The following is a 26,887-nucleotide window of genomic DNA, read 5'->3' as shown; positions in this document are numbered from 1 at the left end:
GGCTTCTGCAAGATGATTGTAAAGAAATGGCTGAACACAGCGACGGGGCGGAAGTTGGCAGAACGCCCTGGCTATAGCAGGAGGGAGAAGCTACCAGGGCCCAAAGATATTTTTCCTTTTCCCTCCCTTGAATACACATTGATCTGAAAAGAAATCCCATGACCATTGAGGGTTTGCACAGCCCCTTAGAAAGATCAGATTGGATTGCTTGGCTTTCTCTAGCACTGGTAGGTAAAAGAAGTAAACTCAAAGCAGCACAAATCTACCTGTTTGTGCTGTAATCAAACATCTGACTTCAGAGTGTACATATTCATGGGCTCCTGACCTTCCACCTGCCTGGCACAGCACATGGTCCCACCAGCCCCAAAAGATGGGGCTGAGACTGGTGTGTGCCCTGTTACTGGCCTTGTGTTTGCTATTAACTGCTTTTCTTCTTTCTCAACTTGTATTTTAAAATAATAGTTACGAATAATGAGTAAGTTAAAAAAAAAAAAAAAGCTCATAATTGCCCCAACATGACAAATCTCCAACATTAAAATTTGGGTGTTAATTAGATTTTATTACATTGTTGTTTTCAAAGGCTTGAAGTTCAGATGAAAAAGCTGCTTTTTCTGATGTGATAATGTGTTAGAGAATGGGCTCCATAAAAGTGGAACACAAAATGTGAAATGGCCTGACATAAACTGTCCCCTAATTGAAACACCTTTTCTGAAAGCAATTTAGGTATTACAAAGTAATGTTGTAATAGGGGTAATTAGAATGTGGTTTGATGCAATTGGAAGCCTAGTTCAAATAGTCCCTTGAAGCATCGTAGGATAGAAATTATTGTAATAGAAAGAGAACACCAGCATATTTAAAAATGTATATACTTCTGAATTCCTAAAGTGTAAGAATGAGGAAAGCCCTTGAAAAAAAACAAACAAAAAAACACAAAACAAAACAAAAACAACAACAAAAAACAGCAAATCAACAAACCACCTAGCTTTAATTGAAATGGTTCTGACATAATTATTTTAATCTGAAATTTAAGTGACTTTGCCCTCATTGGGGCATATTCAATAGTTTCTATTCACTGATTTATTTGAAAAATGTGAACTTTCATTTTATTTTGGTAACTGGTTCTTTATTGCAATCAGTGCAACTTTGAAAACTGTATTTTCCCATTAGCGTTAATGAGAACAGTGAGGCAAATGGGTTAAGATATACCTGATTAATCTTCATTTTATAGGAATGAAGACTGGTGGTCTCCTATTCATTTGTGCTTGCCTCAGGGTAGTAGGAAAGCAGGATTAGCACACTTAAATATTCCTTACCCAACACCCTCCCAAAGTATCTTTTAAAGTCCCTCTGAAAAACAGAAAAGGTGTCTCATGCAGTCCTCTAAAAATAAGAGCAAGAAGGCTCTTTTCTAAGGGACGGGGGATGCTACACTAATAATAATCAGAGGGATATAGCATTCTCCAGGCAGTTCCTAGCATTCTGGCAGTTTAAAACGTAGCACTAGGTTTTTGATTACGATTTTAAAACTGTCAAAGCACTATATGTTTGTACTTAGCGGTATTTAATGTAAGCAGGAATGTTTTATGTTCTCTCACGGGTGTTTTCACACAACAAAAACCGTGTAACATGTATCATAGTATACCTCTTGCAACAGCAGAAAATGGGTATAGAAATGATATACGTTACAGTTACAGTACCCCTGCCAAGCAGCATGGGAGAGGTAAAAGAACTTCCTAGGAGAGGCACTTCAACAGTGAAGGCAAGCTGCCTGGCAGGGGAGACTGCACAGTCTTATTTACTTCCATTAAAAATTATAGCAAAAAAGTATGTGTGTTGTCAGCCATGCTCTTTGGTAAGAGCCATCCTGAGAAAGGCCCACCATAAAGCATGCTCTATCAGGTATTCATACCATACATTTCTTATATATATATATATATATATATATATATATATATATATATATATATATATACACGTGTGGTTTAAAGAAAACACACATGGACAAGAGGTTGTGAAAGACAGAAAAGTATCAGACTGTGCAACTGACCTGTGAAATAGATTTTCCTCTTCTAAAACAGTTATTACACACAGTACATCAAAAGGAGGGAGAGGGCCAGGGAGGAGATGAATGATCCATATTAAACCTTTATGCTCTTTAAATTACCTTTAATTTACAAAGTCCGGTTGGATGGGATTCACAGGCCTGGCAGACTGTGTCATACAGGGTCAGCACTCTGGAATTACTGTACTGGAAGCCATCATTAGTGATCTAAATGATACAAAAATCATCCTTATAAGTAATAATGTTCCATATGGAGACTGTCTGCTCATTTTGGAGCATATACTGTTGCACCCTTGAACTGGATGCCTGCCAGCAAGATAAATTAAAGCACTTGTGAGTTGCTCTACTGCAAGCGAACAAATTGCTTAATGTTCCAAAATGGAAACTATTCATTAATAACCAAAAGATATTTTGGCTCAGCTGGCATTCAACCTTTCTGATTATTGTGTTTTTTGTTTGTTTGTTTGTTTTCTTTTTTTTTTTTGAGCATTTTTTTTTTCAATACCTTTATAGAGACTGCATATGTACTAAAGTACAACAAGGATGCCTTTCAAGGAGGTGTGAAATAAAATTAAGATATTTGGCTGAAATTTTGGACCATTTTCTTACTATATGGTAAATTAGTAAGTAATCTTAAGGAAAACAAACCAAACCAAAGGAATACATATTCTTTAGGTGGCTCTATATTAACCTCTAAAAAGTGCTAGGGTGGTTAATACCAGACAGCAACAGTCTTATTTCCATAGGAAAGTACGTTAGAAGGACATTTCTGTACATGTGGGTAGCTTAGAAAGCCTTAATGTAGAATGGCAGTTTTCATATGACTGCATAAAAAAGAGTGATGCGAGTTTACATTTTAATTTAATTTTTTCCACGATAAAAATGAAAAGATGCCAGACTAATGTGGAGAGCTAACTTTTGACGAACCGTTGTAACACCCCTTGAGACACGTGAATATTAAAGAGTACTTGAATGCGAAAATGCTTGTGTAAGCCTTGCAGAAAACACTGATAAACACCAGCAGGAAAGCAAAGCCCTCTCTGTCAGGTATTTTACAGTTTTCACTTCTTGCACCTCAGCCAAGCACTGACCATCCTGCTCGTGTGCATTCCCCAGGCAGAGAAGGGCTGCTGTTTCCCACTGTGCAGACACTACAAGCCTCTTTGCACTTCTGCTGTTTTGATTTTCATGACATTTGTGAGAAATGAATATCTTTGTGACCTCTGTCTCCCTCAGTGACTCAAAGCAGGCAGAGCAGAGGAACCGCAGCCACAGGGGAGAAAGCGGATACAGAGCACTTCAGAAGCTCACTCAGACCAAAGGGCTGGTTGGCACAGCCTGAGCTCCACATCCCCTCATCAGTAACAGGGCCAAGAGTACAAAGTTGATCGGTTAACAAATTATTTCGGTTTGCAATGTATGTTAAATCAAACAAAGATAACTGAAGGTGCAGAGAATAAAAAATTACTTTAATAAATTCCATAAAAAGCATCAATGATTATAAATTCACTAAGGATAATCTGAATGCTCATGGAACATAACACAGTTGATACTCCCACAATGTCACACATGATTGTTCTCAGCTCAAAATGCACTGCTAGCTAAGAGCATTTGTTTCTGCAGAATGCAGTACAAGTAGGTAAACAGACAGTATTCATAGGTACTCAGAGTATGAAATTCTGGAAGAGAGACAACTACTTTGGGATAACTTAAATTAAAATAAAATTCATTGGTATAGCTTAAGGAAGAAAATAAAATTCTTTTCTTAGCGTCATACTCAGTCAAGATGTGTCATACTCACACTAGAGTATGGTGTGTTATACTAAACGTAAACCCCCTTTCTGAAGAAGTAAAGAACTTATTCTCCAGAGGGAAATGAGGAACTAAAAAACAGGCAACCCCAAAGACCTGCTCTTCGCAAAACAGCAGTGATCATTGGCAGCAGGACTTCCATTAAGAATATATTATTCTTAATGCAGTTTACATTTCATTTCATCCTTTAACCAAAGCATCTAGTCTTGTCTCAGTACTAATGTAGTAATAATGGGTGAAATGGGTAGACAGGGAAAATATAAAGAGCTCTAAAATTGCACTAATTCCTCTGTCTGAAGTGACCATTGTGAATGAAATGTAACTCTTTCCTATTGGTTTTATTTTATCTACAGATTATTATGAACTTCCATCTTGGTGTCTTTTTGGAATTGGGTTCTTTTATAGTTATTTCAATTGCTTTTCCATTAGTCACCTTAGTGACGTGAAACAAATGCTCCAAAAGCACTGATGAGACCTAAGCTGGGCAAACCTCCATTCAGATTCAGTTGGCCCTTAAAAGCCAGAGACTCGCTGAGAGCTGTGCCTTGGCTGTTTTTATGTCTGTGTCATCTGGAAGGGAAGAGCCTCTACTTCTGGACAAGTGCATTTCATTCATCGTAGCTATTTGTGCCCCTCATCATTGAAATAAAATTTGACCCTCATGAATGTTTTATAAGTGAAAAATGAAAGCTGTGAGACTTGCTGAATTCAAATTCAGTTCCTGCCTCACTGACTTCCAAGCAAATATTTTCGCTACTTTTGACATATACAGGCAATGATAACAAATTGAAGATAAACCAGAGACCTGCTTCCCAAATTAGATAAGTGCCTGCCAAGCTCTGCCACCTCTTCACCCAGACATCTGCGTGGACAACCTAAGTCATCTGCTGTCCAAGTAGATGGAGCTTGTACTTTGATATCTAAATGAACTATCCCAAACACCCTGATGTAGCCTGTGTACTTTATTAACATGCAGCAGCATGTCATGGAAGAAAAGAGCAAAATCTGAAACAAGAATACAGGAACAGATAACAGGAAAAGGCCCTGAGAAGAGCTCGGGAGGCACCCACTTCCCCAACCCTGGTAATGAAAAAAGCTTAAGTGAAACCTTGCTGATTCCCCTAAAATTTGATTTCAGGGCAGGTGAGATTCTGAAAGTGTTGGGCACTGGTGTTTCCAGAAAGAACTGTTTTGGGGTTATGGAAAAGCTTGCATCTCCATTTTAAAAAGTATATATTAATATAACCATGAAGATCAATGTTGAAGTCTTACCAGGAATTTTCTGGAGTGCAAAATTTTGAGTACTCGTGGAAATCATTTCAAATCATTTTTTATCTTGAAAAGTTCCATCATTTTGTTCTCTGTGCTGCCACATAGGGCTCACTGCCTTTGAAACCGAGCTTTGAGCTCTGCCTTCGCAATTTATTCAGCAAAAAGATCCACAGGAGAGCCGGGATTAGCATGCCAGTGGCTGGATCGGGCTGAGGCAATTTAATTGTGTGCTCACTGCTTAGCCATGAAGCTGTTTTTTTTTTTTTTGGTTTTGTTTTGTTTTTTTCCCTGCAAGATTCAGAGGCAAGGGAAAGGGCAGCAGGCTCACAGGTGTGGAGATTTCCTTGAACTCAAATGCAAAAACGTATTTTGGGAGGAAAAAAATCGAAAAATGGCACAGACCTTCTCATGGATGGAAGGCAGCAACTGAAAGCAAACTGAATCATGATATGTCTGAGGTGCATGGCAGCTAACCTGATTATGCTGCAGGAATGGCCCCATGCCCATGCAAACATGTAAGCAGTCCTTCTGGGCTACATCCCAGTCCTTCCATCACATTTCATTTCACAACTGGGAGAGTTCAGCATCCACTGTGAGAAATTTAGGAATCCTAAGCTCAACAACTGCCCTCGGAGTCTGAATGGCACCTTCTCCTGAAGGTGCAAGATCTGCCCCGGCTGATGGTCAGACTCTGTTCATCCAGAAATTTTACACACATCTCTTAATCACAGATCCCCACATTTTAAAAATAACTTACTGGATAGAAAATATGTTCTAGCAAACATCTTTCCCTTGCCCTTAACTCCATGGCCACATGTGTCCCCAGTCTGATCCACATTAGAGACAGCTATAAGGCACAGGACAGGCAGTGACAACACAGTGAAGAGACTGTTTCACGTGTTTCATTTTTACATGTGGCAATTTTCAAACCACATCTGCAGTCTTTCTACAATTGCAACATATTTTTTCTCAGCTATGGTGCATTTAAATGAGCTCAGTCTTAGCAAAGCAACCAGTCTGCAGAAAATAACCAGCCAGACTGAGCGCAAGACCAAGGTTAGCATGCACAAGGTCAACAAGACACTGGTTTCCTGTAAATGTTTATAATTTAAGTAACACCTTGGGAACAAAAGGGGCTAAAACTACAGCAGAGCTGATCCAGCATGTGTGGGTACTGGTGGCTGCAATTCAAGTCCATGGCTGTTCCATCCCTGCTCACTCCTGTGCTGTGCAAGTGTCTGCCTTGAAACCTGGGGGTCAGAACTGCCTTGCATTTGCTTCCTAATCACGAGTTTGAGCTTGGGTTTCCAGAAATGAAATACTAATGATTAACAATTGATTAGTACAACTGCATCAATCTCAGGTGATTACGTGGAGAAGTGATTGCAATTTGCACTTTTGGATTGCTTACGAAGACACCTGTTTTTAACTCCCATTGTTTTGGTTGTGTCATGACGTTCCCCCTGCCCCCCTCAATACTAATGTGAGAATTTCTACAGGCGTCTTTGGTTCTGAAGGGATGCAAATTGCATTTTGCATTTTGATTTACCAAGACAACTGATTTCCTTCTTCTAAATCATTTCTTAGAAATATATGAAATTCCTACTTTCACTTGCCATCTTGCGAACGGCTCGTCACCAGCCACAAAGTGCACAGCCTCTGTCTCTGTGATGTTCAGGAGAGGAATTTGGCAGTCAACAGCCTCAGAGCTGAGAAAATCTGCTCGTGTTGTTTCTTGCTCTCTTGATATCCATTCGCCATTGAGATGCTACAGTAAAACAGAAGGAGAGTGCAGAAACTGAAGGCTCATATAAAGCAATTCCAGTTGTCAACATATGTTTATATTTCTAATTATTAATATAAGGAATTTACAGATGGTTTATTAAAAGAAGCGATGTTCCTGTAACCACAGTAAAAAGCAAGCCATTCTCCTCTATGCATGCAAGTGGCCTGTTGATTTAGGAAGGGCTGCAGCTTGTGTTTTGGATGAGCAGCTGGGACGAGACAGGTGAATGTCCTGGAGCAGCACTGTCTTTGCTCCTAGGGCTCTGCAGCCAGCTTGTGCACCTTCTGGCTCCTTCAGGTAATGTCTGCCACTTAGCAAGGTTGGCCACATAAAGCATCACTGCTTGTTTAGAGCCTATCAGTCATAAGTGGGCAAGGTAGGCAAATCTCAGCTGTGTCTTGTTAGTAATGAATGGCAATCTGGCTGAATGTCTTTTATGAGGTGGATTTATGAGATGAATCCAACATCTTATGTCTGTGTGTGTGGATACTCCAAATAATTCGGTCCAAGAATTGCCGGTGTGTAGTTGTTTATAACAAAATTATAGTATGAACAGAAGAGATGGGTTTAGTAGTTATTAGAACTTCTGACTTGGTATTGAACTATGAATAAGAAAATTCACTTAGGAACCTCTAACTGTATTGAGGAAGCCTTGTATTTAACTGCAACACTTAGCATTCAGATGAGTTTAGGGAAACAACCAAGCATACCCATTGCAGATGCACAAAATGAGAAATAATATTGTGATTTCAAGCTTCACTGGACTACAGTGCAGCTGAACCAAACAAGAGTTAAACAAAACCCCACGGAGCAAATTGGCAGGAAGACACAGCTTTGAATTTCCAAGGAATCAGTCCTGGAAAGGGCAGAACTGCTTCATCTCCCCCCAGCTCATGGCAAACACATTGGCGATGGGATCTCCAGGTATTCACACCCTGCTGCGGCAGTGACTGGCACTCAGCACCGTTCAGGGTTTAATATAAACATGTCAAAGTCTGACCATAGCACCAATAATTGATGAGTCCATGGGAAGATGCTTACAATTAGCCTGGTAACCTCACAGTGCAGGTTGGAGGAATCTGTGAAGCCAAAGCCAAATACCCGGGTCCTGGTGCAGTCCGAGGTACGGATGTCGCAGAGGCCCCCATTCTCCAAGCCCGTGATTTCCAAAGCTTGCTCTGAAAAGGGGAGATAGATATAAGGCTTTAGAGACTAACACATGCTATTCCCTTCTGGTTTATCAGAGATGGCATGGTTGTCACTGTTCCTGGGTTTGTTTCAATTCTTTTTGTTGGGTTGTTCTCCTGCAAATTTCTCTTGGGAAGAGGAACAGCAGTTGTCAAACTGGAAAGCAGCAAACCTCCATTAAGCAATTGCACCGTGCACCCAGTACTGCAAGCTGGGCATTATACAGCTTGTGGGATAAATTACAAAGCTGTGGCTTCATGATAAAATGCCTTCAGTGGTAATGCTTTTGCTAACAGGTGAGCAGGAGGAGCACAGCTGGGAGGACAGGGTGTCATGACATAGGTTGGAAGAAATGAAGGTGGGCAGTGGAAGTGTCTGAAGACGGCCATGCCACCAGACTCATAAGGTGGAAGAGCTGTGTAAAAGACATTCCTTTTTTCAAAAGCTGTGGATGTAATAAAATTAATGGTCCTCAAAGGAATGCTTGCTTTGAGGGTTAAGTCTTTAATGTGTGACACTCAGCTCTGTGCAGTGTCAGCACAAGGATTGTGCACCACCTAAGTTTCACTTAGATCCTATTTTTGAGGCTTTAAGTAAGCCTTAAGTGATGTACAGCCTGTGCTGTCCCCCTTACAAGGCTGAATCTCACCCATTACTGTTTTTAAAACGTTTTATGATTCTCAGGTAAATTTTTATTTCTGTTCTGTTGTGCTTCGGGTATTCATCATTTAAAATTGCTCATTGCTTTCATGTTGGGGTAATTTTTGCAGAGTCAAAATGCAAGTTAATTGAATGGCAGAATTCACGTCTTCAGCAAAAATGTGATTGGGCAGATGTTTGCATCAGCACAGATACTTGGACAGCACAACACTCAGAAGGTCTCTAACATCCTCCAACAGCCAGTCAGGATCATAGTTTCATATTGTCCGTGGTAATATTTGTAGCTGTAACAGTCAGGAGAAGCCACTATGGTGACAAATAATGCAAAACAGAACATTTCCTCTTTCTTTCCTGAAAATACTTAATAGCAAGGACATAACCAGGAGCTCTGGGAGGCATGTTATGCACCAGCACTGTGTACTGCAATCTATTTTCTCTACTCCATGATGAGGAGAAGCTGCAAAGTTTTTCCAGTTCCCTGTCCCATCACCATTGTTCTGGAAAAGCAATAGCACCCATCAATTTTCTCTGAGCTGTAGCTTATCTAAACAAGAAGCTCTGTGTCACCTATTATTTTAATGGTACATTGGCTCAGTTCTGATTCAAGGGGCAAAGTGCCCTTAGCTGAGTTGAAAACCTTCCCCAGTACCTCGCTGTTCCTTTAGGGCTCTGCCATTTAAGCTGTAACTAGGATGAATGCTGTTTAAACATTGCCAGATTGCAACCCATAACAACATCGCTGCATGACTCTCATTTTTCCAGAGAAAGGAAGAAAAGCAACATAAATGTGAAAAATAGTAAAAAGATTTTTTTCTGTATGTCTGAAATGTTGAATTGCTTTTTTTTTTTTTTTGGTTAAAGATTTTATTGCAGCAGTATTAGCAGCACTGCTGAACACTTTGCAATATTTAAAAGAAGAGAAATGGTTTACAGCTTACCAGCATTCATCAGTTAGTTGTGGATTCCTGTAATGTACAAAAATATTAGTCAGATGTAGTGAATAGTTTTGATAAATTGCCTTCTTCTGTGGTTAGTGCATAAAAATAATAATAAAAAAAGCTTCATTATGTTTTTCATGAGATTTTAATAGCTCCCCCCACTAGTACTGAGGTAGCTCAGATTGCATTAACATTTTCATTATCATTGCAGATTTTCAAGCTTCCGTGGGTGAAGTAAAATCCCGTAACTTGGGAGCAAGCGAGGCACAGGAGCAGCTTCCTGCAGCCATTCCTCTTCCAGGGCCATGCTTTCAGGCTGGTTTCTCCTTGATGAGCCCTGCATGCTTCCCACAGGGTTTCTTACATCTTTATGTGCATCCTGGCACTACTGTGACACCACTGTGTTGGGGCCAAGGCAAAATTACCCAACTTCAATGCTCTTTGCAATGACTTACAGTATCAGCACATTTCATATTTTCTTCACTCAAACCGTGCCATACACACTTGTGTGCAGCATCTTTAAATTGATCTAAATCTGGATGAAATACATTCCCTTATATGCTGTGGGTATCTTCTCTCAAGATTGGCTGTATTGTGGGTCAATCAGGATGAAAACTAGATTTTTTATTTTTTTTTCTGGTGGAAGGGGTGAGAAGTTCATGGAAGAAAAAACACACTGTGTATTTCTGTGGTTTGGTAAAGGTGATCTTTTCTTTGAGTGGGCTTTTTTCTCTTCCCTCAGCCATCTGTTTCCAGCCATCTTCATCTGGGAGTGCTCTAAAAGGGGTAATAAGCAGCGCGGTGGTGTAGGAGACCACATTTATGCTAATTCTTTATTTCTTTATTTCTGATGTGGTGGTGAGAAGCTGGTGGAGTCCCTGTGGGGATTTTTACAAAGGGTTTGTGCGGAGAGTGCTGGAAAGAGAGGAAGGAGAGGGAGAAAATCTGACGGAAAGGGAAATTTTATGGCTCATTTTAAAACAAATGGATACTAAAGTTCAGACTTCAGACCTTGGTATAGGCAGCAATCCACTTTTAAAAAAATGTTCATTAGTTTTAATCTAACTCTTTTTTGAAAATGAGATAACGTTTAATGGATGTAGGGATTTTAAGCATTTATTTTAACATGGTTTTCTATCTGTCTTTCACTCTGTTATCCGTTTTTGGCATATATGAACCCATTTCATCCACATGTGAAAGAGGAAACATCAATGGCATTAACTTTGGAAAACTCTGGGAGTTGGTTGCTGGGTACTCACCCATATATTCCTGCTCTTGCTGGGGGAAACACAGCCAGAGCTCTGCTGCTGCTTCTTGCTTCCAGTGTTAGGGAGAGGAAACTATTAAGCTTATGCATGACATATGCTTGAGGGAAACAGAGGTGAGTGAAAGGAAATATTAGAGAACCTAAAAAAAAAAAAAAAAAAAAAAAGTAGAAAAAGAGCTGCAAGTAGTTCAGAAAAAAATGATGAGGAGGAAGACGGAAGCAGAGGAGAGAGCTGGGAGAGCTCACAAAGGTGAGAGTAAGGGCAAAAGTGCAGGTGCTCAGAGAAACTGGAGGTCATGGAGACATGGGAACTGATGTGTGATTTCTGTGGTGGGGCAAGCTAAAGAGGTAGGAGACAGATCTGCAGGAAATCAGGTGGTGTACAGAGCAAGTTAGTGCAAAGTATGACCTGTTTGAACATTAATAATTTATCTTTAGAGGTATGAATGCTGAAATATAATCTGGAAGGGATACTCCTCCTTGTTTTCTCTGTATGGCCTATAGGCCAAAAATGTGCTTTGAATATTACTGCTAAATAAAGAAACAAAGCTAAGGGTAGCACTGGGACTGGGATGGGTTGCAAAGTCCAGTCATGTTACGAAGGAGATTTTAAAAAGCTGTGTGTTCGCATCCACTAGCTCAGACATGGGTACCTTGAAGCATTTCTAATGCCTGGTGTGCACACACAGAGTAACCACCCCTGAAATGCAGCTCTTGCCTGGTAGAGACATTCGGACACTGTGAAAAACAGCAGGAGATGTTGGAGAAATGTAAAAGAAAATACCAGTTTTTAATTAAACTGCCATGGAACAAGAAGGAGAGAGGACTTTGGGCTTAAATGTTTCATCTAATAGGTCTCCGACATCTTGGGTAATTAAAGAGAGGTACAGGTTCAATGCCAGTTGGTCTGTAATGTTTGCTGCATGCCTCCCTCATGAAGCAGGGAGCCCTCCCCGTCCCACTGCTTCACCCACAGAAGGAGTTTGCAGGAAGGATCAGTAAGTTCAGAGCTGCTGGCACTGCTGACAAAGCACATTCTTTCTGGAAGCATTTACTTGAGTCAAACTTGACAAGGAGCACAGGCTACATAATAGACTTTAATAAATAAATAAATAAATAAATAAACAAAAAACAATGCATAAATGCACAATTTGTTTTATAGGTATTTGTTATAGTGTCTTATATCAATAATATGTATGCACAAGCATGGAAGCGAAATGTAGACATCTGACACAAAATCGAGAATTTTGTAAAACTACACTTACTGAAGTCTTAGTGATGGATAGATATAGTTTATGCCTGGTTTCCACTTTTGAACAGAAATATATCCTAGCACAAATAAACATTCTTCTGCAGTGTTTGTGTAACTTTGGGCTGGACCAGCAGAACTGAAATGAAAACTGGCAAGAAGTTTGTTCAGATAAAGAGAAGGGAATGGACTGCCCTGCTTTTCTTGGTTGGGGTGGTAAATAAGCAACTGAGGTCATGAAAAGCAAATCAAGCACCAGATCATAATAAGCAGTTGGTATGGCTGTGTGAAAAAAAAAAAAATAAAAATTGTCTGTGTTAATAGTCCAATACAATATTTATAAAGCAGGATATGGTTTCTAGAAACAGGTGAGTGCAGACAGACCAAGCTCACTTTGCTTGGTCCTGATGCGGCTGGTTGCAAGCCAGCCCTGTGCTAGAAACCATCTTGCTGTCTGAGCAGGCTCTGTGCCAGAGATTGCTGGAGTGCCTGTGGACACCTGGCTATTGCAGCCCTGAGGGTTCTGGGTCAGGGCTGACTGATGTTCAGTTATCTCACAGATTGGACAGAGTCTGAACCTGCTTCCTTTCAAATACATGAACAAATATTGCATTTATTTAGTGTGTAAGGTTAGGATAGCAATCATATCCACAACTACTGAATGCATTATTCTGGAATTCATGGTGTCCCTAAACCAAAGCTCATTTGAAATACCTCCCTAAGAAAAAAGGGTTAGCAATTTTATGCTTTTTTGAAGGCTTTTAGCACATCAGTGACCTCTCTGGCTTCCAGATGAGGTGTTTGTCCCTGCTTCCAAAACCAGTTCTCAGCACGATGATATTTTGGTTCGTGCTGGACGGCGATGAAAGGTAGCCAAGACCTGTGATCTGAAAAGAAAAGTGAGTCCATTCTGAAAGTCATTCTCTTGTAAATGTAACATTTGACTAAATCTCCATTTACCTGCCAATCTTTCAACTAACCAAGCTAACCTTAAAATCTTCTGTTTTTCCCATGTCAAATCAGCAATCGGTGTCATACACCTCAGTGAGAGCAAGAGTAAACCCTGGCAGAGTATGGCAAAGGTGTTTTGCAAGTACTTTAACTCACTGCTTGCAAGAAATGGACAGGCTCAATTTCACACTGAAAGCATCACTGTGCTGCAACAATATGGTAGATTATTTTTGCTTTAGAAAGCTCACTATGACATTTTATGTCTATTTGATCTCTTCTATTTTTAAAAGGCTTACTAGCAATTTACTTCAGCAATAGAAGGGGAAGAGAAGTGTGCTGTTAACTATAGAATATTGCCTCTTTTCTAGATAGCCCTGACGGGTGGTAAAATATAAGATTGGGTTGCACATTCACAGTGCTTACTGTTCTACCTAAAGCAGATCTCATTGTCAGTCACTTGAAGACACTTCAGAGCAGGACCCTGGGCAGCAGTGCTCCACGTAATAGCTGCAGTGATGGAACTCCAAGGGATTTGGGCAGGACAGCTTCTGGCTGTCATCATGGTCCTTATGCCCATGCTAGCACCCAACTGGTTGTTTTTAGTAATTTGTCCATCTTTACATTTACTGAATCAGAGGGAGAGCTGGTTGTTATGAATAGTTTTTTATCCATGGTTGCTTAAATATTCTGTGCTGGTAGATTGTGGGTTGTTTATACAAAATAAAGCACAGTATAAAGTTTCTACTGAATTTTTGCTTTAGGTCAATTTAAATCATACCTTTTAACATTTAGTAGGTTTTACCTCTATAGCTCATAAACAGCCTTAAATTTGCTATTCATTTTATGTACATGTGTGTGAGTATTTGAAGAAAGAGGTTGTTTGTTCAGACCTTTTTGTTTTGTTTTGGATTTAACAAGATTTAAGGCTGAAATTTCCTGCAGTGCCTGAAAACAGCATGGTGTAAAGAAGTTATACACATGCATCTGGATTGCCTGGCTTTGGTCAGTTTAAATTAAACCTATAATTTTGTAAACTTTTCTAGCATTTAATTCTATATATTTCAGAAAATGGTTTTGTTTTGTTACATGTTTCACTGAACTGCTCTCACTGCTTTGCATTAAAGCAAATAAACTAATCACCAGAAAAGACTAATCTTCTTGATCTGATTTGCAGGAAATGGTATGGATCACTGAGCATGCAACCTTCCATGTCCCTTATCATGAGGATTTGGTATCCTTTTAAAATGCTGTTTCTATTGACTTTGTAGCTATCAAGCTAATAGCACTCTTCCAGCTCAGCCAGGTCTGTGCTTTGAATGGAAAGAACTGGGAGCTAAACCAGTAGATTAAGGCTGATATTGATGTTTGTTTTTTTTCAGATGTGTTCATCACATCTGCACTATCAAAAAGTCAACTAAAATGGCTATGAAAAGAAGAAAAGCTTCAAAACTATCATGAAGCTTGTCAATTCCTGAGAATTACCCACAAAACTCTAGGCAGAAATATGTTTTATGTGACAGGAAAAGTCTGTCTCCATCCATATAAAATAGAGTACAAGGGTGTCAATCAGGGGATATCAATGATAGGTCGTGCTAGGTTCAAATCTTTTTTTCTTTCAGTTTTTAATTATGCTTCTTTTATAAAGCTTGTATTTTTTAAACAGCAACCCTTTATATTATTACGTCGTACCAAAACATGTTGTTCAGAGATTCATAAAATATGTTAAAATACATCAATGGTCTTAAAATACGTCAATGGTATTTTCAAACACAGGTAAGTCCTACATTCAAAATATAATGTTTGAAAATTTCATAGTGAGTCACTTCACAACTTTGTTGTTTATTCATTTTGCCTTTATAATTATGCCCACTAATGCTACCTTTGTTTCCAGCCTGAAGAGAGTTAATTTTTAGAGTCCAAATATACAGGAACTAGTCTTTTAAAGAACTTTATATAATATGCTATTATTAGCAGTAGTTCATAGCTTGTTCGTAATTAACTTAGTAATTTACGTAGTGGTTAAAAGATGAGGATCATGCCTCTGTAGATGTCTGGGAGAAAGAAATGGTGTGTTTTCTAAATAAACATTTTAAATGTATTTTTTTTTGTTGTTTCCCTCATCGCCAGGTTCACCTAGGAAAAAGCTGAATAACTGAAGCCAATTATATTTTGAATTATTTAATATGTGTTTTCATATTTATTTTTTTATCTATTTTCCAAGATGATCAGGCAATCTGAGGAAAAAATGATACTATGTGGAGATAATAACTCTCAAAATCATGGTTTCAATTTTCAAGTTATATAGAAACTTTTTTTTTTTTTTTTTTGCAAAGCATTGACATCTCAGTGAAAATTCCTTCACTTTTTTAATGTCATCTTGAAGGAAGTAAGAATTTATTCATAATGTCCCTAATATCTAGGTAAAGAATTCAATCCCAGTGACATGGAAGCAGTGTTTCATGTGATAGATCTGCATGAAGTCTTCCCTGCTTTACAGAAATTATTACTGAAGAAAAGTGTATTTGACAGAAACAGTCGTGTCAACTTCTAAACTAGAATCTAAAACCACTGCCTCACATACTGTCCAGCTGTTACCAAATTAACAAATACATATTCAAGGGAACATGGTAGGCATGGACACAGGAAATTTTCAGACCTCCTCCTTCAGTTGGCTAGATAAGAAAACTCAGAATTGTGGAACAGATAAGGCAATAACCAATATGAGCAAAAAGAGAAAAGGCACATTTATGAAAAGAGACCTTTTTCCTTGATATCTTTTTCTTGATAATATAAGTAATCAAAAGTAATAGTAATGGTGACTTTGCCAACACTTCATCCATAAAAGTCAATGGAATTATTATAATTAATTAAGATATTTAGATAATTAAGGACTACAACTTAAGCCCTGTGATTTAAGAGCCCCCTTCCCCCCTTTTCTTATTATTTGAAAAGAAAAAAGCTTTTAAAAGAATAATAACCTTTTAAAATTTCCATCTTTTTGTAGTAAAAGTACTTTCTTTTGGCCAGAAAAGTTTAATAGTAGTAACTATAGTGTTCACTTCTCTTACAAGCATGTTTGACGCATCTTTTGAAATCTAATTTTGAAAAATTGACACAATTAGTTGTTAAAACATACATGTATTGCATTCTCACTGCCATATAATGTGATTTGGCAAATCAGCCAAGAGCTTGGTTGTGGATATTTCCTTATTTACTAGTCTAAAGACAAATTTAGGAAAACAACAATACAAACAAAACTAATCATTCAATGCCTGTAAAGAGGATCAGATAGAAATTCCATAATTTCAGGTATGTTTCTATTTCCAAGGTGCATATGGTGATATCAATTGCTGTAGTTCTTCCCTGAAGATGTCATGCCAGCACTGCAGGCCGGTGAGTAGAGACAGAGGCTACCACCTCTACATACACCAAGTAGTATGTTACTCTGTAGCTATCTTAGTGATTTAAGAAATTAACTGCTTTGAAAAGTCTAGTATGCATTTTATTCTATGTATAGTCTAATTTATGCATGGAAAACTTCTATTGACCCAAAACATCCTAATGGCTCCTTCTGCACTGTTGTGATGTATCATGCTGACAAAGCACATATATGTGCTGAGAAGTAACCATTTACCTGACAGACTAACAGCCCTTAAATAATCATTATGGCACCATGATCTGGAGTTTAAAGACTGCTGAACTGATAGAAGTGGAAGAAACATATTTATTACAGTCAATATGTTCCCATGCAAAACCTCAAAAGCAGATGTTTGACTTAGAGGACTCAAATCCTCTGTCCCCTTTCATCTGAGGATCTCAAAACAATTTAAATCCTATCTTTAAATGGTTCCCGCATATTTAATCCTCAAAAAATAGGAATTATTCTTAGAAATCAAGCACAATTGTATAAACATCAAGATTTCTACATGTATAGTACTTATCTCATGAAGTCCCTGTCTTAGGACAGTAATAGCAAACCTTGTGTTTCTACTCAATATAATTTTATTTTAAAGTATTTTGTGCTTTAATTACAACATATGAAGAAACCCAGACAGGTCTATACAATCATCTTAAAAATAACAGGATAAAAAATTCATGTATCGGCTGTTTTGGATAGGTATAAGGCACCTGCTTGGTTGTGGTTCACAGCTCTGAAAATGCTCTTGGATTCACAAAACTTCCTAGTAAAAATACCCTAATAGGCAGATACCTATTTTGATATGACAGTGGCATATCCGTAAGCACGATAGGTAAGCTTTAACTTCCCATCTTAAACTATTCTTTTTGCTCACTTTTTTCTTTGCTGAACTTTTCACATAGAAATTTAAACTTCAAGTGTCATTACTTCACTGAAACTAATTTGTCCTTATTATTCCTCATTACCTTTTATCTTGTAATTGCTCTTTAGAGCTTCATACAATCTGCATATTACATTCCTCTATGTGTGCTTTACTAGTCCTGATTTATTTTTTTTTTTATAATCAACATGGTCAATATATACAAATGGTAAGCACCAACCTGATTTGCTATCCACAGTAATTGGATTCTGCATTTAATTACAGGTGGTAATGACATTTTAAGCACCTTATACAGGTGTTGGGGGGTTTTATGAAATGTTAAGCAACATTAAGAAAGTCTAAGCTTCTGGAGCATTGCCAAATTTCAGAGGTGCCTTTCAACTCCAAATTGCAGTTTTCATGGGAGGATAATTATAGCTCTGGCCACCTGGACCGCTCCTGCTGGAGGCAGGCAGAAAGGGGGAGTACAGCTCTCTTCTCTCTTTCTCCATTTTTTCCTTGTAAAATATTCCAAATGTGCTATGGGTTGTATTCTGATCCCTGAAAATACTACATTGCCATGTTTTCTGTGTATGTGTGTGTGAGATTGTCAAAACCAGTGGTAGAACACATTGTTATGTATTGGCAGCGTAGCTGAGATTGGGTGACCTTGGAAAAGATACTTGAATTATATTGATGGCCTCCTTGATCTTGGGGGAGGTTTAATTCATGTATAAAAATCCAGCCTAAGAACATTAGATGAAGATTTGTTTTGGAGCTAATGGGAAAATATATGGCCAGAAAAGGGAGTTGCCTTCTCATTCATTATTCATGTAGCTTTTCCTGGATAGTAACTTTTTCCTAATAGTGGAATTCAAATATTAACATTCCGAAATCAATATTCATTTTTTTTTTTTTTCTGTTTCTTAGGTCCTGTCTTTTTAAAAGAAATCAAGAGAGGCAGCAGTTTTATATGTCCTGCAGAAACCTAATTCGGGTCTTAATTTCTACTTCTTTTCTTCCCTTCCTACAGAATGTGTGCTTATTAGCAAAAAAGCCTAAAGGCTTATCCTGCTTGTGCTTGCACAGTGATGACTGCCTGCACACTGCCGGACAGGTCAGGATGCCCGAGCTGTCAGTTAGGAAGCTAAAGCTGTTCCTGTTAGAAGATGAGGCTTTATTTCTGAGATTAATCTTAATTCTTTATCTCTAATAGCATTTTCTGGTGTGAAATCCTGGCTTTGGTGATGCCAGGAGGACTTCAGCTCTGAGGACATCCAGGCTTTTGAACTGTTGTTTAAGAAACACATCATTATTCTATGATACCATAGTACTTTTGCTTACAAATTGGTGTTACATCACACGCTGTCTGTGGAGGACATTTCTGTCAGTGAAATGTTAAAACAAGCAGATATCTTAAAAGATTGTTGCTGATAAAACTCTAAAATCAAGAACAGCTAAAGGTGAAGCTCACACTTATGTGTTTCTTGTCTATACTGAATTAGCTAGCTGACCTTTCCTAAGTATTATAAAGTCCAAGTGATTGGAGTGCCAGAGCTAAGATTTTATTTCTCCTTGTAGGGCATCTGAACTCTGGATGCATTGCTTTGCATTGTATTTCTAAGATCAGGTACTTTTATAGATACACAGTTTCTGTATTGTTACATAGAGAAAATGAAAATATATATATTCTACATCATTCAGAAATGAAATCATAAATAGACTGTAATACATGAAGCTCAGTACAGTTCATCACACTGACTCACTCTAGAACATGGCAGTACTTTTCCCTCTCCATTATTAATGCTGAAACCAACTTCTCTTGCAGTCTCCTCTCTAGAGATTTGCATTTCCCTAAGCCAAAGACAAAGGAGAAAGTTCTGCAAATCCAGTTTGCCAGCTGTTACCTAGTTTTCTTTTAATTTTCTGGGAACATTTTTCTCCCCAGTTTTGCTCAAAGAGTACCAAAAGACACATCCTGTTCTCAATTTCTTCTTTATCAAATATGCTTTTGGAATCTAGTATAAATAATTAAAACTAAATTATCTAAATTAAATTATTGACCCTTCTGTAAGGAAATAACAGCATTTCAAATGTTTGTCCCAGGGACAAGCTGGAGAAGGTCACTTCAGAGGGCTGAATTCTGACTCTGTGTTTTGGACCTCCCTGCAGATCACTGATTTCCAAAAACATTGCAGCCAGCTCAGTTTCCAGGGTCTAAAGCTCTGACTTAGGGTTGTTATAAGGTAAGCATAAAACTTCTGAGGTAAATGAGAAGCTGTGGAGTAATTTGGACTCAGACATTTTTAATAGGCCTCTGCCATTACTTTTGTGAGGAGATGTTCTCTAACATTGAAGTCACAAATACATGCAATATATGCAGAAATAACATTCAAAGATTGTTGCACAGACACAAGATCAAATACTCAGAAGTCAGTAAAAGAGAAAAGATAGTTTTAATCACTGGTATTCACTAAAATCTTGGTGAGCATCCACTGAACATCCTAAGATAATTTTCAGAGCTCTGTTCCCCAGATGAAGGCAACCTCTTTAAACAGGATGACAATCTCCAAACTGTTACTACTGACATTAGGGGAAATTTGCACTGCCTCCTACTCATCCATCATTTGGAAGAGCTGAGAACTGCTTGGGCTACATGCTTTGGGAAGAGTAGAGCAAGAGCAATTTACAGATTCAAAGGTAAATATTTTTCAAAGTGTTTTCTATTTGTGGAAGCCATGTTACAGAAGATATTTGCAACTCTCTTGATCACTGCTGCTCCCGTTTGTAAATATTGTGATATCTTAGGCAAATTTGGTCAGGAAATGATCTTCTTCATTTCTAGTGTCTTCATTTTGTGGGAAAATAACAACAAACCCAGTGAAATCCAGCCAAACAAAGACCCAGATTTTTTTACTAAAGAGGATCCCTTCTTTACCAAACAAACTGTCAAAAATGTTGCCAACTGTTTTCCAGATGTTGATGTATTTTTTTCAGTGGTCTGTGGGCAAAAAAAGAAAAACTTTAAAGCTGTATTTACTTAAACAGCTGATTTTTAATCCCAACTTTCCCATTTTAATGAGAAACAGATTGCAAAGTATTTTGAATAAATATTTTCTTTACGAAGTGGAACACACAATGAATTGTTAAGTAAATTTATTGTCTGCATGAACATTTGGGAAACAGCAGCTCCTCTTGAACACCCTTATTTTCATACCTAAAGCAGCTCAGAGTTTTCCACAGGTTATAGGGTATATCCCATGGACTGTGCTGCATGTTCAGGGCTTTACCCAGTACAAGTTGGTAGAGAGATTACAAACAAAAAAAACGTATATCTGTATTTGGCAGAGAGGATTTTAGCAATTGAAGTGAATTTATAAAAAATTTCACTTTATAAAAGTCTGTTGTGACATTTTGATTTTTGGTTTTGCTTTTCTTCTGTAAAAGTGTGTAAGTTCCCCATGTATAACCAGGATGTGGAATACAGCATGAGTGATTGTTGTTGTCTCTCTGGAGGTGGACTGCTGTTGATGAGAAGGCAGCATATAATCTCACTAGTATGGTAGGAGTAGAAAAGAAAAATGAATGGTAAATATGCACCAGGTCAGGTGCACCCTTGGGAAGACATGTCTGTGCATCAGAGTTATCCCACTACCTGTTCCTCCAGAGCAAAATGAATACTGGTGGCTCAACGTGGTGATTTCTACTGCATTTTGAATTCATGGTTTCTCTTCTGAGCTCTCTTTACTTATCTAGAAAGCATTCTTTTCCTCTTGGGTACTAATTATTAATTTGTTTCATTGGTTTTATTGAATACAAAATAATATTTGTACTTTAAGTCGGTAGAAAATGTTTCACAAGTTTTAGTTAAAAAAAATAAAAATAAAAATAAAAATTCTTAGTTGCAGCTAGAAAATGTGCACTGCAGCTCACAGAGGGCTTTGGGAAGGTGACTTTAAGCCACAATATAGAAAATTATAATAAGCTATAATACACAACAGACATGGATCATTTTACCCATTTGAGTCTACTTTTTGACTTGGTAAATGGTTTGGGTGAAGTGCCCTCTGCAAAGTCACCGTTATATAATATATATATATATATATAATCCCATGCCTATTGGACATGGACCCAAAGTGAAGCAGTTGTCAAGTTATGGATGCAGACAGCATTAAAGTTGGTGTAAAATGAGGTCTATAGAGTGTGCGAGAGAGCACAGTGGTCTGTTGATTTTTACATTAAATATTGCCTTGAAATGTTGGGAAAAGTGTGTGGTAATTTTGGAAAAGGGTCTCCTGTATTTTGTTAAGAAAACTGCAGCAGCAGGGAATGCTAATTTTATTGAAACACTAACAAAGGCATACCCAGCAAATACTTTATGAATTGATGTGATGTGGCTCTTCTTGGTCCAAAGCCAAGATCACTTCCCTGGGGACCAGGCTAAGCCTGAGGGTGCTGTGGCAGGTAGCATGCAATGAAAAATCTCAACATTGAGATTTTTCTCCACATTGAAATCTCAACATGGCAGCTCTCACTCTGTGGAAACCAAATTGAAGGCCAGGAGAAGTGGAGAATAAATCTTTCCAGGGAAGTAGTGCTGGAGAGGAGAGGAGGCTGCTGGGAGTCTGTCTCTTGACCAAGGCAGAACTAGGAACTCTTTGGAAAACTGGAGTCAATAGTTAGATTTATTTTGAACTCCAATAAACCATACTTCCAAGAGAGAAGAGTTTTGAAGCAAAGACCAACCACGTCATTGTCTTCAATGGGAGAAAAGTGAAGCAAAAGCAGTGAGAGACATGAAGCAGTCAGACCAGTGAGCAATAACTGGTCATTTGCCAAAGCTGATGTATCATTTCCCATTCCTCACTTACCATGCAGTCTCAGGCCATGTTCTGGGCTCTGGCCCTGTTTATAGTTTATGTAACAGCAAAAAGACAAGGTGCCATTATCTTTTAGTTGAAAGGTCATACTGAAGCTATTTTCCACTAATCTTAGGGACTTCAGCCTTAGAAAAGCAAAATAAAATTTAAACATTTGGTCTAAGCAACTCCTCTACCCTGACTTGACATTTTTCACAGAGAAATGAAGTTAAACATTGAGTTATATATTGAACAAATACTGCAGAATTGCTCAAACTGCTTCTCAGTCCCTGATGTCAGTTGTTCTCTGTGTGAATGAGAATGAATTTTTCAAAAATTTAGGAAATGTAGAAAATGATCCTATAAATTTTAGCCTGCCATTAAAAAGAAGCAAATGTCAGGATATATTTTACCACTTCAAATCAGTGCACTGACAACATGTTTATTGTGAAGAATGTGGATAATCCTGTCCCAGCTAGTAAATGCCTTGGGTGTATCAGATGTACTGCTGAGCTCCAGGGCTGTCTGAGATTTGGGTGCCTCAGCTAAGCCATAAGAGACTGACCCTGGATAGGAGCTTTGCCTGTCCTAAATACAGGATATTGTCCAGTAGCCTAAGCATTGTAGCAAGAGGCTTTCCCCCACATTTGGGATGGATGAAGGAGCACTCCTTGTTATTTCAGCTTAGCTGAAATGTTGCTTCTTAAGCTGCAGGAACCCAACTGTGTGGCTGAGCCTTAAGTACCTTTTTGTATCTTTGAGTTTAAGCTTATGTGGTTTGCTGAGGCAGGGCTTACGTTTTGAAATTAATGCGAACATTTATGTGTGTGCTTAGTTTCAAGCACTGTGAGTACTCACACTGGACTTGGATTTATCCACTGAGGGGCTGAACTGTAAAGAAGAAACAAATCTAGTAGGATAGTCACCTGTGTAAATGTAAGGCAATTCAGAAATATTTGCAGAATCAGGTCTGCAGGTTAAAGTATATTCTGTAACAATTTTATGGCTTTGACAACGTTATCTGTTCATTTTGTCATACATATATATATATAATATGGAGTTTGAAATACATTTTAAATTTTATTCTCTGTTGATGAGGGAGAAAAATAAAAGAAGTATCTATACAGTGGTAACATGAATATTGACCACAAGGTGAGCAGGACCCTCTTTTTTGTCAGAAGCTTGCTTGTCAGCATGCTGGTGATAGATCAGATGTAAAGAAAATCACTTCTGCAAAACCAATTTGCTAAGGGGCTTGTAAAATCCATTTTTAAAAAGTTACTGAGGCAAAAAAAAAGTGAAGGACCAGCCAACCAGACATTTTGATCAGCTCTTCAAGGTCAAAAACTGATTACTAATTCATCAAATATCTTACTGGTAGCACTGTTTGAAGAGCAAACAACTCTGTGCAGATGTTCTACCTAATAACTTTAATACCATGGAAAGATGGGTAGGGTAGGAACAAACAGAATTTTTTACTTACTCTTGGCAATGCTACAATCATAGGAGCTGTGGTCTTCAAAGCACTGGCAGCCCAAGTTCGTGCATTGTCCATTGCCGTTACAGAAAGCAGGACACCGGAGAATGGTGAGGATTTCCTCCTGGGTAGCAGATGTCTGGTTTCTGACATGAAACACTTTACCTCTGTTTCTTAGCACTAGTCTTTCACATTCATTTTCCAAAAGTGCTATCAGTGCCCTCACCCAGGCCATGTCATCCTTGAGCTGCAGATCTAAAACGCATATATCAATGGCCTCATTTATTAGCTCTCCAAGGAGAGCCTTACACACCAAGCCAATGGTGGAATTTGCAAGAATTCGGTGGCAAATCTCACGAGCTTTGGCAGAGGTTAGACCGTTGGGAGTAGGCCATCCCAGTGGAAGTTTTGTCCGAATCCCTTCAAAATAATCCTCTGGGAAAAAATAGGCAAAGCTGTCTGAGTCTGTCTGGCTTGGGCTATGCAGTGGGTAAAAGGATGAGTACTCATAGTAGTCTTCTTGCCTTTTTGCTCTCTGTAGTTGTTCTGTTGGCTTGGTAAAGTTAAGGAAACCGTTGTTTTTCATGGGAATATTACGTGCAAGGGCTTTTAATCGCTCCTCGGGGCTACCTCGCTTTTTGACTGATTTAGGCAGATATCTTTGATCAAAAGACTTGGCTGACAGTTTCCCATCATTTCTTAAAGCAGACTCTTTGCCTGAGTGAGTGACAAACTCTGATGTAACATCTAGATACGGGATTGCAGAAGTGTAATCCACATTATCATAATGGCAACCAGGAGATTGAGTCTGAAAGGCATTCGGCATGTTTACCAAGGACACAGACTTAGTGCTCTCCTTCTGACATCTGCAGTAATTTTTCCTTTGCTTCCCCTCAGAAGGTGCTGGAGTCTTGTCAAATAAACTCTTTCCCGGAGGTATTCTGGTTTAAAAATAGAGGAGATTAGAGAGAGGAAACTTTCAACAAATTGGTCTACACTGCTAAGTAAACTTTCTTTCCCTCAGGCTGGGGGATGTATAAATTCCCAGTCTAACAATGTACTTAAGAAAATGCTTAAGTTTAATCTCTATTTTCTTTAGTCATTTCTGTGCTACCCTTCTTGAGTTGTCCTGTAGGTTTTTTAGCACTATATTGGGACTTTTTGGTAACAGATGCTTAAGTGCTTTGCTGGAGCGGTGCCTAAGTGTGGGATGTCACTTTGCAGAACTTTTTCTTAGGTGCGGGTTGCCCTTTGCATATTACACGTGAAATAAGGCCTTGGATTTGTCCCTGGTGTGACTCAGATACAGCTTGGAGAATTACAAAAAAGATATATCTGTTTCAAATACTTCATTATGAAAATCATCTTTATCCATTTGCCTGGATTTTCTACCAGCTGTTTCCTCTAAGACTTGGATCACACTTTTTTTTTTTTTTTTTTTAGTTTTTCCTTTTTTAAATACATACTTAATTTAATTTTTGGCCTTTAATGGATAATGGAGCTTTCTTGGAGCTTTTCTTTGGACAGAAAGCAGTTTTCTAATGATCATGGGGTTAGGCTATCATGTAAGGTATGATGATTTTTTTTCTCCCTTTTCAATTTACTCCAACTTTAATGATAGATGAACTTCAGTTTGAATAAACAGCAATGACTGAAGTTTCCCTGGAAATTTCATGAGCACAAGATCTCTTATTGATCTTATATGTGCAGTGCAAGAGGCCTGGAGTTTCACAGAAAATGATGCTTCTTGTGTCAATAGCTGGCAACTCTTTATTTCCAGACAAATATGAAATACCACCAAAAATTTAAATTATTTTGGCACCAGTTTTGTCTTGCAGCCAGAAGGTTCAGGAAGGTGAAAGCATTTGTCAACATTTCAGAGCCAAACACTACTGTGGAAAGAAGAATTGACTTTATCCAATTTTTCCAATGTGCGGACACAGCAGAATACAGTGTGGTACAACAGGATGCCTTTTGTGCTCACAGAAATGCACAAGCTGTTCCGTGCTCAGCACTGGCTTTCCTTCAGTCTTGGTCAATAAAACATGTTTTGCTGATTGAGGAAGTATTGAAGTGACTTCTTGTCCTTTGGACAGCACAGCTTTAATTTCTAGTGGGCATCCTGCACACAGTGTTTATCCAGCCCTGACTGGTGGTGCTACCTGAAACAGAGGCGGCTCAGACTTGCATCACAAATTAACAATAAAACTAAGGCAGCAAAAGTATTTTTTTTTCTTTAAGGGGACACCAGATAAACTGAAGACTAGGTAAATATTAGATAATAAATAAATAAAAATCATATAAAGTAATCCCAAATTGGGACAGAAACTTAAAACACAAATGAAAATTTCAACAAAATGAAACACTTTTACCTTGGTATTTTATTGAAATGAATTGTTTCACTACTTCTATGTGAATCGTTTGGAAACCACTGGAAAACCCTGTTCTACCTCACGGGCATGTACCTTGGTGAGCAAGGAAAGGCCTCCTGTCCTTTGCACAAGATAACCAGATTACCACTCCTCTTGGTTGCCCATTACAACCAAGGAAAAGCTAAAAACAAGTATTTCAGACTGAGTTGAATACTATTACGGAGAGACCAAAAGGAATAGCCATGCTCCTGATTTCTCAATAATTGCAAAAGGTACAGAAAACTTCTTTTAGCTACTTAAAATACATGTTTTAGAATTCACCTCTGCCTTGTCCAGATGCTATTTAAGGACTGGGAGGATCTGATTTTGTTTAAAAGATACATTGGAAACCTGATGTTTTAAACAGATCTGTTTTCAGCTGCTTGAGAGTAGAGGGAGCCAGGGACAGAGCTGAACTGCCATATGGTGAGCACTCAGACTAGCTTCAGGTGCTGCAGAAAGCATAGCATACTTTAAGCGTTATTTAAAACGAAATTAAAAGCTGTGGCTGTAAAATCATTCTCCAGGTTGTGTTTTTTATTGCACCATTTCTCTGTTAGTGGATCAGAGACTGATCCAGTGTCTTCTGGAGGTAACATTATTCTTTCCATTGGCATTGCTGGTTTTTGAATCAGGCTTCTGAAGAGTGCTTGAGACTTCATCCTTGAGAGTACTGTG

General features: G+C 38.4%; 1 protein-coding gene and 1 long non-coding RNA gene across 12 annotated transcripts in view; one reads left to right on the top strand and one right to left on the bottom strand.

Moving 5' to 3' along the window:
- The window catches only part of LOC137858810 (von Willebrand factor D and EGF domain-containing protein-like), a 176,281-nt gene that overhangs the window by 72,727 nt on the left and 76,667 nt on the right, over positions 1–26,887 (bottom strand). For all 7 annotated transcript variants that reach the window (XR_011098020.1, XM_068687112.1, XM_068687110.1 and 4 more), the window contains 4 exons: positions 23,805–24,739; positions 7,974–8,110; positions 6,753–6,914; positions 2,165–2,269 (listed from right to left, as the gene is read on the bottom strand). Coding sequence is in view for 6 of the 7 variants with exons in the window: in XM_068687112.1 (XP_068543213.1) it covers positions 2,165–2,269; positions 6,753–6,914; positions 7,974–8,110; positions 23,805–24,739 (1,339 nt within the window). In the remaining variant the exon portion in view is untranslated. The remainder of the gene's footprint in view (positions 1–2,164; positions 2,270–6,752; positions 6,915–7,973; positions 8,111–23,804; positions 24,740–26,887) is intronic.
- The window catches only part of LOC137858811 (uncharacterized), a 196,268-nt gene that overhangs the window by 140,677 nt on the left and 28,704 nt on the right, over positions 1–26,887 (top strand). Inside the window, exon 1 of one of the 5 annotated variants that reach the window (XR_011098026.1) lies at positions 13,145–20,162. The exons of the other annotated variants lie outside the window; for them this stretch is intronic. This is a non-coding gene — a long non-coding RNA (uncharacterized lncRNA). Of the gene's footprint in view, positions 1–13,144; positions 20,163–26,887 lie in introns of those variants that run through there. 5 annotated transcript variants of the gene reach the window in all.

The sequence above is a fragment of the Anas acuta genome, chromosome 6, assembly GCF_963932015.1.
Source record: "Anas acuta chromosome 6, bAnaAcu1.1, whole genome shotgun sequence".
Classification (NCBI taxonomy): domain Eukaryota; kingdom Metazoa; phylum Chordata; class Aves; order Anseriformes; family Anatidae; genus Anas; species Anas acuta.
Note: the sequence above shows the minus strand (reverse complement) of the source record. Positions and strands in the feature narration are given on the sequence as shown.